Below are 15,305 nucleotides of genomic sequence, written 5' to 3'. Positions count from 1 at the left end.
CCCAGCCCCAGACCCAGCCCAAGTCCCAATCCTAGTCCCAGCCCCAGCCCCAGCCCCAGTCCTAGTACCAGCCCCACTCCCAGCCCCAGTCCCAGCCCAAGTCCCAACCCTAGTCCCAGTTCCAGTCCCAGTCCTAGCCCCAGTCACTGTCCCAGTCCCAGCCCCAGCCCTAGTCCCAGCCCCAGTCCCAGCCCCAGCCTCAGTTCCAAATATACACTTTCTGCAATAATGACCATACCCTGCATTTTCAGCACTGTGTGAGATACCCTTCTCAGCCATTGCCTAAAAAAAGCAGGACGTACAGATAAAACAGTGAGAAATGGAGATAGGGCGCCCTATGCTTCTGAAATAGTGCAAGAGTATGTGTGGAGACAGCAGTTTTGGAAAGAGCAGGAGAGAGCATGGGATCAGTGGTGTGAGGCGCTGGAGCTTTGAACACTGCAACACATCAGGGAGTAGGAGAGTTACCTGGACTCTGTGATTCAGGAGGCAGTCATACCTCTTAAACTATCTATATCAAATTTTATCTGTGATGAGGGACAGGAAAGTGTGATTGAGGGTGAGGCAGGAATGGAGATTCCGACTTAGGCTTTGGAGGAGCCTCAGTCAGTGGCCTCGTCCTGAGGGTACAAGGTTCGTGCTCCTGATATGGATAAGGGCACAGACCGCAGGGCAGACGAGTGAACTGACCACACACCGTGGTGCAGAATGTCATTTCATTGGAGAAGGGTGATCGGGAGGGGGGTGTCTGCAGAAGAGAAATGTAACAGCAAGAGGGAATCACTCATTTAGAAGACTATCTCTACAGCAAAGATTGAGACAACTGTGCAGAAGGTTGTGCTACCTACCTGCTGCCAATGGTCAGGAGAACTCTTCTGGACTGGAGAGAAACGTGGAGTGGGAGGGGAAAGATCCATTTGTTATGGTTGATGAATGTACCAACAACAAATGTAAGATTTGGAAAGAGGTTCTACTAAGGGATAATGAGCAGCTCTTCGTTATATCAAAATGCAGACCCACAAAGATGATAATCTCTGGAATGATATCTGAGCCACGTGAAAATCAGCAGAGGATAAATAAATTAGAGACGCAAATGTGTGGCTTAAAGATTGGTGTGGAAGAAATGGGCTTTGATACATGGGGAGAAAGTGAGGACTGCAGATGCTGGAGATCAGAGCTGAAAATGTGTTGCTGGAAAAGCGCAGCAGGTCAGGCAGCATCCAAGGAGCAGGAGAGTCAACGTTTCAGGCATAAACCCTTCTTCAGGAATGAGGAAAGTGTGCCCAACAGGCTAAGATAAAAGGTAGGGAGGAGGGACTTGGGGGAGGGGCGTTGGAAATGCGATAGGTATTTCCAACGCCCCTCCCCCAAGTCCCTCCTCCCTACTTTTTATCTTAGCCTGCTGGGCACACTTTCCTCATTCCTGAAGAAGGGCTTATGCCCGAAACGTCGATTCTCTTGTTCCTTGGATGCTGCCTGACCTGCTGTGCTTTTCCAGCAACACATTTTCAGCTTTGATACATGGGGCACAAGTATCATTACTAGGGAAACAGTAAGGCTTTTTGGGATAGGTTTAATTTGAACTATGCTGCAACCAGTGTCCTGATGAATCAAACAGTCAGGATTGTGGAAAGGGCATTAAATTAATTATTTAGAGGTAGGGAAGTGTTTAATTGAAGAGATGTTTAACAAATCCAAAGCTGAGAGTGGAGGTGCAGCGTAGTGAAAAGCTGAACGATAAAGTATCACAGGAAAGAGTGAGAAGCGTGCAGCAGAAATGAGACCAATCGCCAGTTGTACAGTAAAAAGTTACAAATCACACAACACCAAGTAATTGTCCAGCAGGTTTAGTTGGAAACACTAGCTTTCGGAGCACTGTTCCTTGATCGGGTGGTTATGGAGTATAAGATCATAGGACACAGAATTTATAGCAAAAGTTTACAGTGTGATCTAACTGAAATTACATGTCGAAAAAGAGCTGAATTGTTTGTTAAGTCTCTCATCTTTTAGAATGGGCATGTTGGTTTCAGTTCTTTCATATGTAAATTCCAGAACTTCCTTAAAGTTACATTCTCAAGTGAACTTTAACAATAGGTGCCATGTTGGCCCAGATAATACATTGAAGGTGTGAGGTGCCCTGTGTGAGGCTGTCTGTGCCCCAATGGTCAGACTGATTCTAATCTAAAAAAGGGATTTACAGAATCTTACATGGATTCATGCAGTTGTTGAGCAAAATAAAATGTAATTCTGCAAGTACAAATTCACCCCACAAACTTATATGTGTGTATGTGGGTGTGGGTGTGTGCGTGCAGGGGTTTTGAGTGTCTGTGAGAAAGTATGTGTGTGAGTGTGAGTGTAAAGGAGTATAACTCTGTCAGAGGGTGCGTGTGTGAGTGTGGGAGCATATGAGAGTTTGTGTATGAGAGAGGGTCTGTGTGAGTGTATGGTCTTTGGGAGTATATGTGTGTGTCTGTGTGTGTGAGAGAGAGAGTGCATAGTGCAGTGGGGTCACCTTTAATGTGACATGAACCCAAAGTCCCATTTGAGGCCATGTGTGATTTTTAACTTTTAACATGTGTGATCCCAGTCCAACACCGGCTCCTCCAAATCAGTAAAAAGTGAAGCTTCATTCCTTTTCTCTGAATACATGCAACACTTGTAACAAGATAGATGAGGTGACAGTATAAATAGAAATAAGTGCCAGGTAATGAAACGTCTGGATATCAAACCTACAGCTCAGCGAGCAAACCTACATTCTAGAAATAAATGAATATGACTTGCCAGCTATGTAGGGAGGTTACTCAATATTCAAGGGTATTCAATTTTCCAGCTGAATATGTAAAAAAGAAAAAGGAGGTGGTGTAGATTTGTTAATCAAGGATCAGTTTGGTGGTGAGGATCGACGCAGGTGCAATCGATCGGGATATGGGATCAGTTTGGTTGGAAATAAGTAATAATAAGAAAATAAATCAGGGGTGGAATTCACCTATAGACCCCAGATTAGATTAGATTACTTACAGTGTGGAAACAGGCCCTTCGGCCCAACAAGTCCACACCGACCCGCCGATGCGCAACCCACCCATACCCCTTCATTTACCCCTTACCAAACACTACGGGCAATTCAGCATGGCCAATTCACCTGACCTGCGCATCTTTGGACTGTGGGAGGAAACTGGAGCACCCGGAGGAAACCCACGCAGACACGGGGAGAACGTGCAAACTCCACACAGTCAGTTGCCTGAGGCGGGAATTGAACCCGGGTCTCTGGCGCTGTGAGGCAGCAGTGCTAACCACTGTGCCACTGTGCCGCCACATTTGTTTTATTTTAATGTAGTATTCACTTGTATTTTCAAAAGACATTCAATGGCAAGGTATACTAAGGGGTTAATATGTGCTTTTCCATCACCATACTCTTGACTAAGGGGTTAATATGCAAGATACGGGTTTCTGGAGTCAAGAGCAATATATTTACATGGCTGGAGATTTGGTTAATGGACAGGAAGCAAAGAGTGCAGATATTGTGACATTTTTTAAGTTGGCAGGCTGTAACTATTGGAATGATGCAATGATCTGGAATGAAACCTCATCTATGTGGTATCTAAATTAATAACTTTGACCAACAGTCTAAGAGTTATGTTACTGTTTTTGCTGATGGTACAGAGATATATGGGAACATATTTAAGGAGGATGTAAAGATGTTACTTAGAGATATAGGCAAGGTGGCAGGGTGGAGTTTAATGTGGGGAAATGTGAGCTAATGCATTTTAATAGTAAAAATAGAAAAGCAAAATATCTCTTTGAAAGGAGCATAATCTTTTGATGTTTGTGTGTAGAGGGACTTGGTGTATTCCTAAACAAAACACGGCAAATTAGTCTTCAGATGCATCAAGCAGTTAGGAGGACAAATGGCATGTTGAACTTTATTGCAAGGGAATTGGAATTGCAAGAAGAAAGAAATCTTGTTTTAATTGTTTTAATTGTTTAGGATGCTGGAGATGTCACAACTGGAGTGTTGTTCACAATTTTATTCTCCATAATGAATTTAAGGAAGGGTAGACTTCAAATGGGGTTATTGTAATTTAAGTCAAAAGACTGGTCACTAGAATGACAAGTTTTCCCATTTTATGGCCGATAAACTGAGCCTATACATTCTCATTTAGGCATTTGAGAAGTCATCTCACCAAAACATACTAAATACTAAGAGATTGCTTCTCTCGGCTGAGGAATTTCAGGCCACGTTGGCAGTATCAGGATAAGGAACTGCTCATTAAGAACCGAGTTGAGGAGAAATTTCATTTGGAAGATTGTCAGTTTTTGGAATTTTCTACTCTAGAGGGTGTGGGTGTTCCATTGTTGAGGTTAACGATTCTTTGGGACAAGATTTCTACTGCCCAGAAGGCACAGTTAGCCATTTGCAGTTACCATGTTGCATCATTGCCATTTTTTCAAAGGCAGGATGACAATCAGAAGGTCCATCTGCAGTGGGTGAGCAGTTTAGATACTTTAAAGGCCTATAAGGCCACTTGTCAGAGGCTAGCCATTTATTTCCAGCCACCATTTAATACAATCATGGCTGATGAAATACTTCAATGCCTTTAACCAACACTATCCTCATAATCATTTGCAATGTTGGGAACTAAAAGTTTGATTTGATTTGATTTGATTTTTTGTTATGCCATGTACTGAAATAGAATGGCAAGTGTTGTTTTGCATACTCTACAAGCAGATCATACCATACAAAGTATATCAGGGTAGCAGAACAGAATGCAGAATACAGTGTTACAGCCACAGAGAAGGTGCACAGAGAGAGAGAGAGAGGTCAACATTAACATTTGAGAAGTCTGATCAAAAGTCTGATAATAACAGGAAAGCAGTTGTTCTTGAATCTGTTCATGCGTGTATTCAAACTTTTGTATCTTCTGCCCAATGGAAGCAAGTATAACTGGGGTGAGAATTATGTTTGATTATATTGGTTGCTTTTAGCAGGAAGTATACATGGAGTCAATGGATGGAAAAAGTGAGGACTGCAGCTGCTGGAGATCAGAGCTGAAAATGTGTTGCAGGAAGGGCTTCTTCATTCCTGAAGAAGGGCTTATGCCCGAAACGTCGATTCTCCTGCTCCTTGGATGCTGCCTGACCTGCTGCGCTTTTCCAGCAACACATTTTCAGCTCAATGGCTGGAAGGCTGATTTGCATGATGGACTGGGCTGTGTTCATGACTCTCTGAAGTTTCTTGCAGTCTTGGGAAGAGCAGTCACCATACAACACTGTGATGCTTCTAGATATGATGAATTCTGTGGTGCATCAATAAAACTTGTTAAGAGCCCTTGTGGATGTGCCAAATTTCTTTAGCCTCCTGACAAAGTAGGGATGTTGTTGTGATTTCTTTACTGTCATGTTGACATGAGTGGGCCAGAAGAGATTGTTGGTGATATTTACTCCTAGGAACTTGTTGCTCTCAATCACCTCCACCTCAGCACCATTGATACAGACAGGGGCGTGCCCTCCACTCCACTTCCTGAAGTCAATGACCAGCTCCTTCATTGTGCTGATGTTGATGGAGAGATTGTTGTCTTTGCACCATGCTGCTAAGCACTCAATTTCTTTCCTGTATTCTGTATCATCATTGTTTGAGATCTGATCTACAACAGTAGCGTAGACAGCAAACTTGTAAATGGAGCTGGGATGAAATTTGGCCACACAGTCGTGAGTCTATGAGCAGTACAGTAGAAGGCTGAGTATATAGCCTTGTGGACACCAGTGTTGAGGATTATGGCGGAGGACATGATGTCAGTTTTCCTTATTGATTGAGGTCTATGGGTCAAGATGTTGAGGATCTTGTTACAGAATAGGAGCCAAAGCCTTGGACTCAGGGTTTGGAGAAGAGTTTCTTTGGAATGATGATGTTGAAGGTGGAGCTGTAGTTAATAAGTCAGAGCCTGAGATGAAGACTGAGGTTCCAGAGCCCTATAAACAAAGAATTATGTGATTCGCCACTCTCTGAAGTAAAAAAAACCTCTTCACCTTGGTCATAAATGCAATGCCCCTTACTTTTAAGTTGTGCCACCTACTTCTAGACTGTCCAACTCGTGGAAGCATTTTATCTGCACCTACACTTCAAGTACTTTGTAGGATTCAATGAAATTACCTTTCATTCTTTGAAACTCTAGAGAATATAGATCTAATTTGACCAAACTCTCTTCATAGGATAGTCCTGCGACCCCAGAAATAAGTCTGGCGAATCTTTGTCTATGGCAAGAATATCTTTCTGAGATAAGGAGACTAAAACTGCATTCTAAAACTAAAACTCCAGGTGTGGTTTAACCAAGCTCCTGTACAGTTGAAGCAATACTTTACTCAATGTCAACATATCTTAAAGTAAAAATGAATTGATTTCCAAAAGGCTAATGATAATCATCTTCTCCACAGAGATTAAGAAAAAAATATTTCTAAGGAACAAATCAGTCACAATTGCATTGAATTAATACATTCTTTCAAGTCAAGTTGTGAAGATGATATTTGTCTTGCTGTATGATTCTTGACAAACATCAATTTGGGAATCTACATGAATTTGAGAGTTTCTGATAATCCACAGCTCTGTTTGAATGACTCATAAATATTTCACTAAATGTTTTCTCATTTCCACTATTATTCACTGTGTATTTCTGATTGTTCACTCTCTGACAAAACCCAAAGATGTGCAGGTTAGATGAATTGGCCGTGGTAAATTGGCCATAGTGTTCAGGGATGGGTAGGTTAGGTGCATTAGTTAGGGGTAAATGTAGAGTAATAGGGTAGAGGAATGGGTCTGAGTGGGTTACGCTTTAGAGGGTTGGTGTGGTCTTGTTGGGTCTAATGGCCTGTTTCCACGCTGTAGGGATTCTCTGTGTTATTATTTTCCAAACTCTGCCAAGTATACAGTTTCTGCAGAATTACTGTCTAGCTACATGCTAGAACCATAAAATTTGGCTTTTACAGATATGCAAAGAATTTTTTTAAAAAAAGAATAGTTTAAAATGTCTTCATGAGTAGATGCCAATATGCGTGAATTCCTACCAGTTACTTGCTTTCCCCTTTCTCAGTTCAGTTAACTCTTTTTCAGACAGGAGTTAGATGATCAAATTTAAATGTGGAAGCTTCTGAATAAACTGATCCATTTCCCAATAGACACGATAATATAAGAAATAAAATAGTGGTATTGCATTGTCAATGAGCCTAACATTAGTTAGCAACTTCTGGAGAGGAACAAGAAAATAAAATGTTTGGCACCATATAATTTTTCAGCTGACCAAATCACCGAGATCTGCCATTTCTGAGGATGCAATAAATTGGCATGTCAAGTTTTATGGAGGAAGATAAATTAAGACAAGATACCTATTGCTAGAACCAACTGAGTTTCAGCTAGAGTACTTAAGCCAAATGATTTAGTATCAGCTCAGTTTAGGAATGCAGACAACGTAATTCACCTGTGGATATAAACGAACACAGATTTCAACAGAAACAGCTGTCACAAAATCTTGACATTTGCTCAATGATTTATCATTTTCTTCTGATCGCTGTGTCGTGTGTTTTCAGAATTTTAGTTTCCTTTAGGGATTTTTAGGAACAGATGAGTTGAGCGTTGTGTCAACATCTGTAGCAGTGTTGGATATGGTGTGATGTTATTGTAAATTATATCCTTATGTTGATGTGTGTTACAGTGTTCTGTGAAATGTGGCAAGGGAGCTCGACATCGAACAATAAAATGTACCAATCCACGGAAGAAATGCGATTTATCAACCCGCCCAAAGGAGGCAGAAGACTGTGAAGATTATTCAAAGTGCTATGTCTGGAGAACAGGAGACTGGTCTAAGGTGATATATGTTTGGCAAATCAGCATTTTTTTGTGTAGCGTTCCTTTCATATTGCTAACTTTATACAGTCCTTTCTTACCTACAGGTGCATGAGATTGTATAAAATATGTGAGTGGTTCAGTGCAATAATTAATTCTGGGTTGTTCAGTGATTGCTGTTGACCATTCTTCTACTTTGAGATAAACAAGAATTAATTAGATTTCACAGAAGTAAAACACCAAAGTTCAATATCTTACTCCCCAAGTAGTTTGTTATGTTAATGCAGTCAATAACATTAGTCCCAGAAGATTTCAAGAAACTACCCACAATCCACACTGAGCGAGCTAATTTCAATTTGGTGGAATTATAATTGGCCTTGACTTCAGTTAGGGAGAATAAGGCTAGAGAGGGATGATTATCTATGACCTTGTATTAAAAATGCACCATTTAGATATTTGATGAGAACTAGACCATACCCATATATGTTGCCCCCACAGTTTAATAACAGATCTTGACAACATTCACTGCTGTGGCTTCAACATTAAGTAATTTGAGGAAAATTGATTTGGATACTACCAGATCTTGAAGTCAATCAGTTCCTATGGGAAGGATCTGGCCAATATTATGGAAAAATGGACTTGAATACTTGAAATCATATACGCCTAGTAAGTCAGTACTTGATATACAAAGAAATTAGCCTTTGAAATGAACACATGATCAGAAGTGTTCTGACAGAGAGTTGCACTTTAGATGTTGACTTACCTTTTCCTTTTAGAGGTTGATTATTTTATAGTTCATTTTATTTTTATTGTAATTACAACAATATTTTGTTGTTTCTCCCCTCCACTACAAAGTTCTTCAGGTTTTAGTTTGCACTCAAACATTTTGTTGATGCTTAGCTCTGGGTACTCTCTATGTCACTCTTAAATAAGGTAAGTGTTGTACAGTTCTTTCAGGATCATGCCAGATATGCAGTGTCAAAAATGGAAGCCATTCTTACTAGGTAGGCAGTTTCATTTTTTAAACTTTTCTTTTTTGTCCCAGACTGACTCAACTATTAGGCCTCCAAACACAGCTGGGAGCCATTCAGCTGGCATCAGTAATGAGACCTATTGGCAAATGGCTTCATCAGAAATCTCTCAGATTAGCATCTTGCATGTCCTTAATGCCAACTGGGAGTGGTCCAAGCTGGTAAAATTCAATACATCCAAGTATAAAATGTTTCTGCTACTTTTTAAACGTTGTCTGGCTTGGGAAATATTTAGTCCTGTAGCTGCCCTGTCCAAGAGTGGCAAACCCTTTAATCTTGCCCTTGTGGAAAGAATTTTAATCAGCCACATGCCAGGGGTCAGATACGGGGAGTGGTTACATTGGCAAAAATATGTAACTTGAACCCAAAGTGCTGGTAATGTGCCTACTAGTTGTTCAACTGTGACAGGTTTGGGTAAAGCTCCTCCAGAGAGTGGAGTTAATGATTACAATATTTAAATTCAGGCACTTTTATGAGATTTTTACCATAACTTGAAATTGTCAGCTTCTCTATGTGTTTCCCAGAAGGAGAAAGTGTTATGAAAAGGGGCATAGGATTAAGTGCCATTCCATGGAGAAATTTAAAGATCCTGAGGTTGATTAAAGGATCAGCACTCACAGCACAAACTCTCTCCACAGATGACACCTGACCTGATGACCTTCTCCTGCAACTTCTGGTTTTGATCCACTATTTTACTCCCAGATAACTTGCAAAAAGTTATCTGGAGATGGTATTAAGATATTGTCAGTTAACTATACATAAATGCATTTGGCAAATAAAATGTTTGCCAGGACCATCAGCTTGTTTTCATATTTACTCATGGAAGATGGGTGTAACATTTATTGCTGGTCCTTTGTTGCCCTTGAGAAAGTGGAGGTGCCTTTTTGAACCGGTGCAGTCGGTGTTTTGTGTGTAGACCCAAAATGGTGTTGGAGGGGAGGGGTTGAGGTTCCAGGATTTGTTCCAGTGACACTGAAGGAATGGCAATACATTTCCTGGACGGTGAGAGGCTCCGAGGGGAACTTGCAGCAGATAGTGTTCCAATGCATTTGTTGCCCTTGTCTTTTCTGAATGTAGTGGTCGTGGGTTTGGAAGGTGTTGTTGAAAGAGCCTTGGTGAATTTCTACAACATGTCATAAGATGGTACACACTGCTGCGACTGAGTGTAGGTGGTGAAGGGAGTGAATGTTTGTGGATGTGGTGCCAGTCAAATGGGTGGCCTTGTCCTGAATGGTTTCAAGCTTCTTGAGTGTGTTATGGACCAGACCAGATCCCCTCAAAATATATGAAAAAGATAGCCTAGACACTAACTTTTTCTTATTTTAAAGGTAAGTGTAAAGTGTTGTATTCCAGCTGCAATTTGATTGGTCAAACAACTCAACTTCAAACAAAACACACTTTATTTTCATGCTACAGTTAAAATACACTCAAAATAAAAAGAAAATAATTGGCTTAACTGTAATTGTATTGAAATGCTTAACAAAATAATAGATATATTGACTAATTAACTGTTCCAAAATAGTAACATCCCACAAACACAGCCTTGGGAAAGGCAAATTCGGTAAAACAGATTATCTCACATGTAATTCCAGCAGCAGGAAGTGTTGATGTATATTTTGTTCCACAAATCTGGACAGCACAAATTTCAGTACAATGGTAGATGCTTTATTATTAGACAGCCAGTGAGAGATTCTCAATGTCCTCAAAAGTAGTCATTTGTCTACTTGTGATGACACTTCTCCATGAATCTCTGCCCTACACACAAATATGGCATTTCTTATAGGAATAATACAAAAGATCTTCAATCACATGGTCAGTTGTCCTTATATAGTTTAAGATAGGCAATTATAAATTTACAAAGCCCAGTGAACGTCGATGACCTGTGAAACTGTATGACTAGATTACAGGGACTGATTATTGTATTCTTCATGATCATGTGTTGATGGAAGAAGATTAAACAGAAGGGTTTTGCCTGTTCTCAATGTGGGATTCACATTCCTATGCTAATACAGAGGGGAAGTAAGACAATGGGAGCAGGAGGCAGTTTAACAGGGTTGTAGCCAAGGCTATCAGTTTTGTCTGGGGAGGACAAATACCTCTGTCTGAGGCTGCAGAGGAATCCACATGTGTGGCTCCAATTGATTCCTTCTCTCGAATTTAGTCAGTCTCCTCCCTACTGAGATGTTCTGTCTATTCTGTAAGTGGACAGACATGCAATTGATACTGCAGTGAGGCTTTTTGGTAGTGGAATGTTTGACTCTTGAGTCCCCAGTATGCCTTGGAAGAGAAGTAAAACATGGAACTGATTCCTTTGTGGCTTTCTAACTTCCTCAGAATAGAACCCCAACTTTTATTGCAATGTGATGAAGAATTATGTGATGAAGTGAGCTCAAGATGCACTTAAGGTGCCTATAAGTATCTGAGTACACCCTTTTATACTTCACAATGAGGGATTCTATGATAGTCATGGTCTGCTATGATCTGTACATGTAGCATAGCAGCTAGGACTAGAGGTCAAGGAGGAAATAGGTTGCTTGCCAATCATCATCTGATGAGGATTTCAATGGAGAGAAATAGAAGAATAAGGAGGAGGAAGGTGAAGGTAGGCACATAAAGCCAGTCTTCCATCTGCATTTCAGCTCAGATACCATGAGTTCCCTAAAGCTCAAAAGATCAATTAGTTAATCGTACTGAATCAAAGTATCATATCCCTCAGCCCTTCCCCTGCTGTCAAAAAGCGGCCCTGTAATCAACTGTCATTCCACAATCAGGAGGTTATAGCTTGGGAACTTTGCAAAACACAAGGTAATTGGAAAGAGTCAACATGGTTTATCACCAAGGGGTGGCATGGTGGCTCAGTGGTGCCTCACAGCACCAGAGTCCCAGGTTCAATTCCAGCCTCTGGACTGTATATGTGGAGTTTGCACATTCTCCCCACATCTGTGTGGGTTTCCTCCGGGTACGCTGGCTTCCTCCCGCAATCCAGAGATGTGCAGGTCAGGTGAATTGGCCTTGCTAAATTGCCCATAGTGTTAGGTGCATTAATCAGAGGTGAATGGGTCTGTGTGGGTGGCTTTTTGGAGGGTTGGTGTGGACTTTTTGGGGTGAAGGGCCTGTTTCCACACCGTAGGGAATCTAATCAGAGAAAAATCATGTTTAATCATGATTATTGGAATTACAACATCAAATACTATGACATCCAATTTAACTTATTGGAAGTCTTTGTAGGAAAAACATGAGCTTTGGACATTGGGAAGTATGTAGATGTATCATACTTGGATATCCTGAGGCATTTGCCAAAGTGTCACATAAAAGGAGTTCATAGTATATGGGGTAACATTTGCATGGAGAGAAGATTGGCTGGCAGAAAATGAGTGTATAAACAAATGGAACTTTTTCAGATTGGCAGGAAGTGACGAGTGAAATCCTGCCAGTGTCTGTGCTGTGACCCCAACCTTTTACAATTTACATCAATGACAGAGATGAGGGGAGTGAAGGCATGGGAGCTAAATTTGCACGGAGTGAATCAAGAAAGGCATTATAATATGTTGTAAAGAAATCACAAAAAGTTGTACTTGAATATAGGTAGGCTGAGCCAGTGGGCAAAAATCTGGCAGATGGAGTATTACATGGGAAAATGTGAAATAGTTCACTTTGGCAGGAAGAATAAAAAGACAGAAAATTACTTAAGCAGAGAAGTGCAGAATTTCAAGGTGAGAACGGTTCTTGGTTCTAATTCATGAGTCACAGAAAGGTATATAGATACAGAAAGGAGAAACAAAAGTGAGCAGAATGCCATTATTTATTAAGACAACTTTCTAATTTTAAGCTTTAATGTGGTAAACCTTCTCTGAATTGTCTCCAATGCATTCCTTAAATAAGGTGACCAAGACTGTGCATAGTACTCCAGAAGTGTTTAGCCTTGTCCAAATGAAGCATAAAATCTCTGCTTTTGAAATAAAATCAGAAAGTGCCAGAGGAACTCAAAAGGTTCCATCTATGCAAAAGGTGACAAGTATGCAAAACAAAACAGCGATAAAGGTCAAAGAACAACAGCAGAGGAGCAAGCCCTTCAGCCCTCCAAGCCTGTGCCGATCCAGATCCTATATCTAAACCTGTCACCTATTTTCTAAGGTCTGTATCCCTCTGCTCCCTGCTCATTCATGTATCTGTTTAGATATATCTTAAACGATACTATCATGCCCATCTTGTCTGATTTGACTCTTCTTCCGAAATGCCTACTTTGTGTTCACTTCTCCTGATGTCATAGTATTTGATGTTGTAATTCCTTGCTGTAGCTGTATTCTAACTTTTGGTGATTCATGCACAAGGATACCCAGATCTCTCGGCGTCTCAAAACTCTGCAATCTCTCACCATTTAGGTATTATGATTTTTTTAAAAATTCTTCTTTCCAAAACCAACAATTTTATATTTTCCTACATATTCATTCCATTTACCACATCTTTTCCCATCTACTTAACCTATTGGTAATATCAAAGAACAAATAAAATTTACAGCCCAGGAACAGGCCCTTCAACCCTCCAAGCCTAAGCCGATCCAAATCTACTGTCTAAACCTGTTGGTCAATTCCTAAGCATCTGTATCCCTCTGCTCCCCACCTACTCATGCATCTGTCCAGACACATCTTAAATGAATCTACTGTGCCTGCCTCAACCACCTCTGCTGGCAACACGTTCCATACGCCCACCACCCTCTGTGTGAAGTACTTGCTGCGTGTATCCCCCTTAAACTTTCCACCTCTCACCTTGAAAGCGTGACCTCTCGTTATTGAATCCTTCACCCTGGGAAAAAGCCTGCCTCTGTCCACCCTGTCCATACCCTTAATGATTCGTCGACCTCAATCAGGTCACCCCTCAATCTCCTTTTTTCTAATGAAAATAAACCTAACCTACTCAACCTCTCTTCATAGCTAGCACCTTCCATACCAGGCAACATCCTCGTAAACCTTCTCTGCACCCTCTCCAAAGTGTCCACATCCTTTTGGTAATGTGGTGACCAGAACTATACACAGTATTCTAAATGCGGCCGAATCAATGTCTTGTATAATTTTAACATGACTTGCCAGCTCTTAGGAAATGCACCCAACTCTCGCTCCTCCAAGACTGTGTTAGGAATCTGGAGCAGGAGCTGGATGAACTTCGGATCATTCGGGAGGCAGAGGCTGTGATAAATAGCAGTTACAGGGAAGTAGTTAGTCCAAGGCACGAAGAAAACTGGGTGACTGTTCGAAAGAGGAAAAAACAGTCAGTGTAGGAATTCCCTGTGGTCGTTCCCCTGAAAAACACGTACACCGTTTTGGATACTGTTGGGGGGTGGGGGGTGACTTACCAGGGGCAAGCAGGCACAGAGCCTGTCCCTGTTGCACAGAAGGGAAGGAGGGAAAAGAGGTGAGTGTTAGTCATTGGGGACTCAATAGTTAGAGACTCAGATAGAAGGTTTGTTGGGAGCGAATGAGACTCACGGTTGGTGTGTTGCCTCCCAGGTTCCAGGGTCCGTGATGTCTCGGATCGTATCTTTGGGGTCCTGAAGGGAGAAGGTGACCAGCCTCAAGTCGTTGTCCATGTAGGTACCAACGACATAGGTAGAAAGAAGGATAGGGATGTAAGGCAGGATTTCAGGGAGCTAGGGTGGAAGCTGAGAGCTAGAACAAACAGAGTTGTTATCTCTGGATTGTTACCCGTGCCATGTGATAGTGAGGCAAGGAATACGGAGAGATATCAGCTGAACATGTGGCTGCAAGGATGGTGCATCCGGAATAAGGTAGGTGAGCTTGCAGCATGGATAGGTACCTGGGACTGCGATGTTGTGGCCATTTCAGAGACATGGATAGAGCAGGGTCAGGAATGGATGTTGCAGGTTCCAGGGTTTAGATCTTTCATTAAGATAGTAAAAGAGGGGGAGGCATGGCCTTGTTAGTCAAGGATAGTATAACGGTGGCTGAGAGAACTTTTGACGAGGACTCGCCTACTGAGGTAGTGTGGTTTACTACAGAAATTGCATCTCTTGTTATGAAGAAGAAGGAGGCTTATGTGTTGATGAGGCAAGATGGTACAGATGAGGCGATGGAGAGTTACAGATCAGCTAGGAAGGATTTAAAGAGAGAGTTAAGAAGAGCAAAGAGAGGACATGAGCAGTCTTTAGCAAATAGAATAAAGGAGAACCCTAAAGCTTTCTATAAGTATGTGAGGGAGAAAAAGGATGACTAGGGCAGGAATAGGGCCAATCAAAGACAGAAGTGAGAAGTTGAGTGTGGACCTGTAGAGATCGGAGAGGTGCTAAACGAACATTTCTCATCAGTTTTCACTCAGGAAAAGGAGAATATTATAGAGGAGAAGAATGAGGTATGAGATATTAGACTAGAAAGGATCGAGGTTAGTTACGAACAGGTGTTATCAATTCTAGAAGGAGTGAAAGTAGACAA

The 15,305-nt window shown here is 41.4% G+C and overlaps 1 protein-coding gene across 2 annotated transcripts in view; it reads left to right on the top strand.

Moving 5' to 3' along the window:
• Window positions 1-15,305, top strand: part of LOC122563838 (A disintegrin and metalloproteinase with thrombospondin motifs 19-like) — a 526,911-nt gene that overhangs the window by 470,695 nt on the left and 40,911 nt on the right. For both annotated transcript variants that reach the window (XM_043718038.1, XM_043718033.1), the window contains exon 20: window positions 7,701-7,853. In XM_043718038.1, coding sequence (XP_043573973.1) covers window positions 7,701-7,853 — 153 coding nt within the window. The remainder of the gene's footprint in view (window positions 1-7,700; window positions 7,854-15,305) is intronic.

Source organism: Chiloscyllium plagiosum, chromosome 2 (genome assembly GCF_004010195.1).
Source record: "Chiloscyllium plagiosum isolate BGI_BamShark_2017 chromosome 2, ASM401019v2, whole genome shotgun sequence".
Taxonomy (NCBI): Eukaryota; Metazoa; Chordata; class Chondrichthyes; order Orectolobiformes; family Hemiscylliidae; genus Chiloscyllium; species Chiloscyllium plagiosum.
This window is presented reverse-complemented; position numbering and strand designations above follow the sequence as displayed.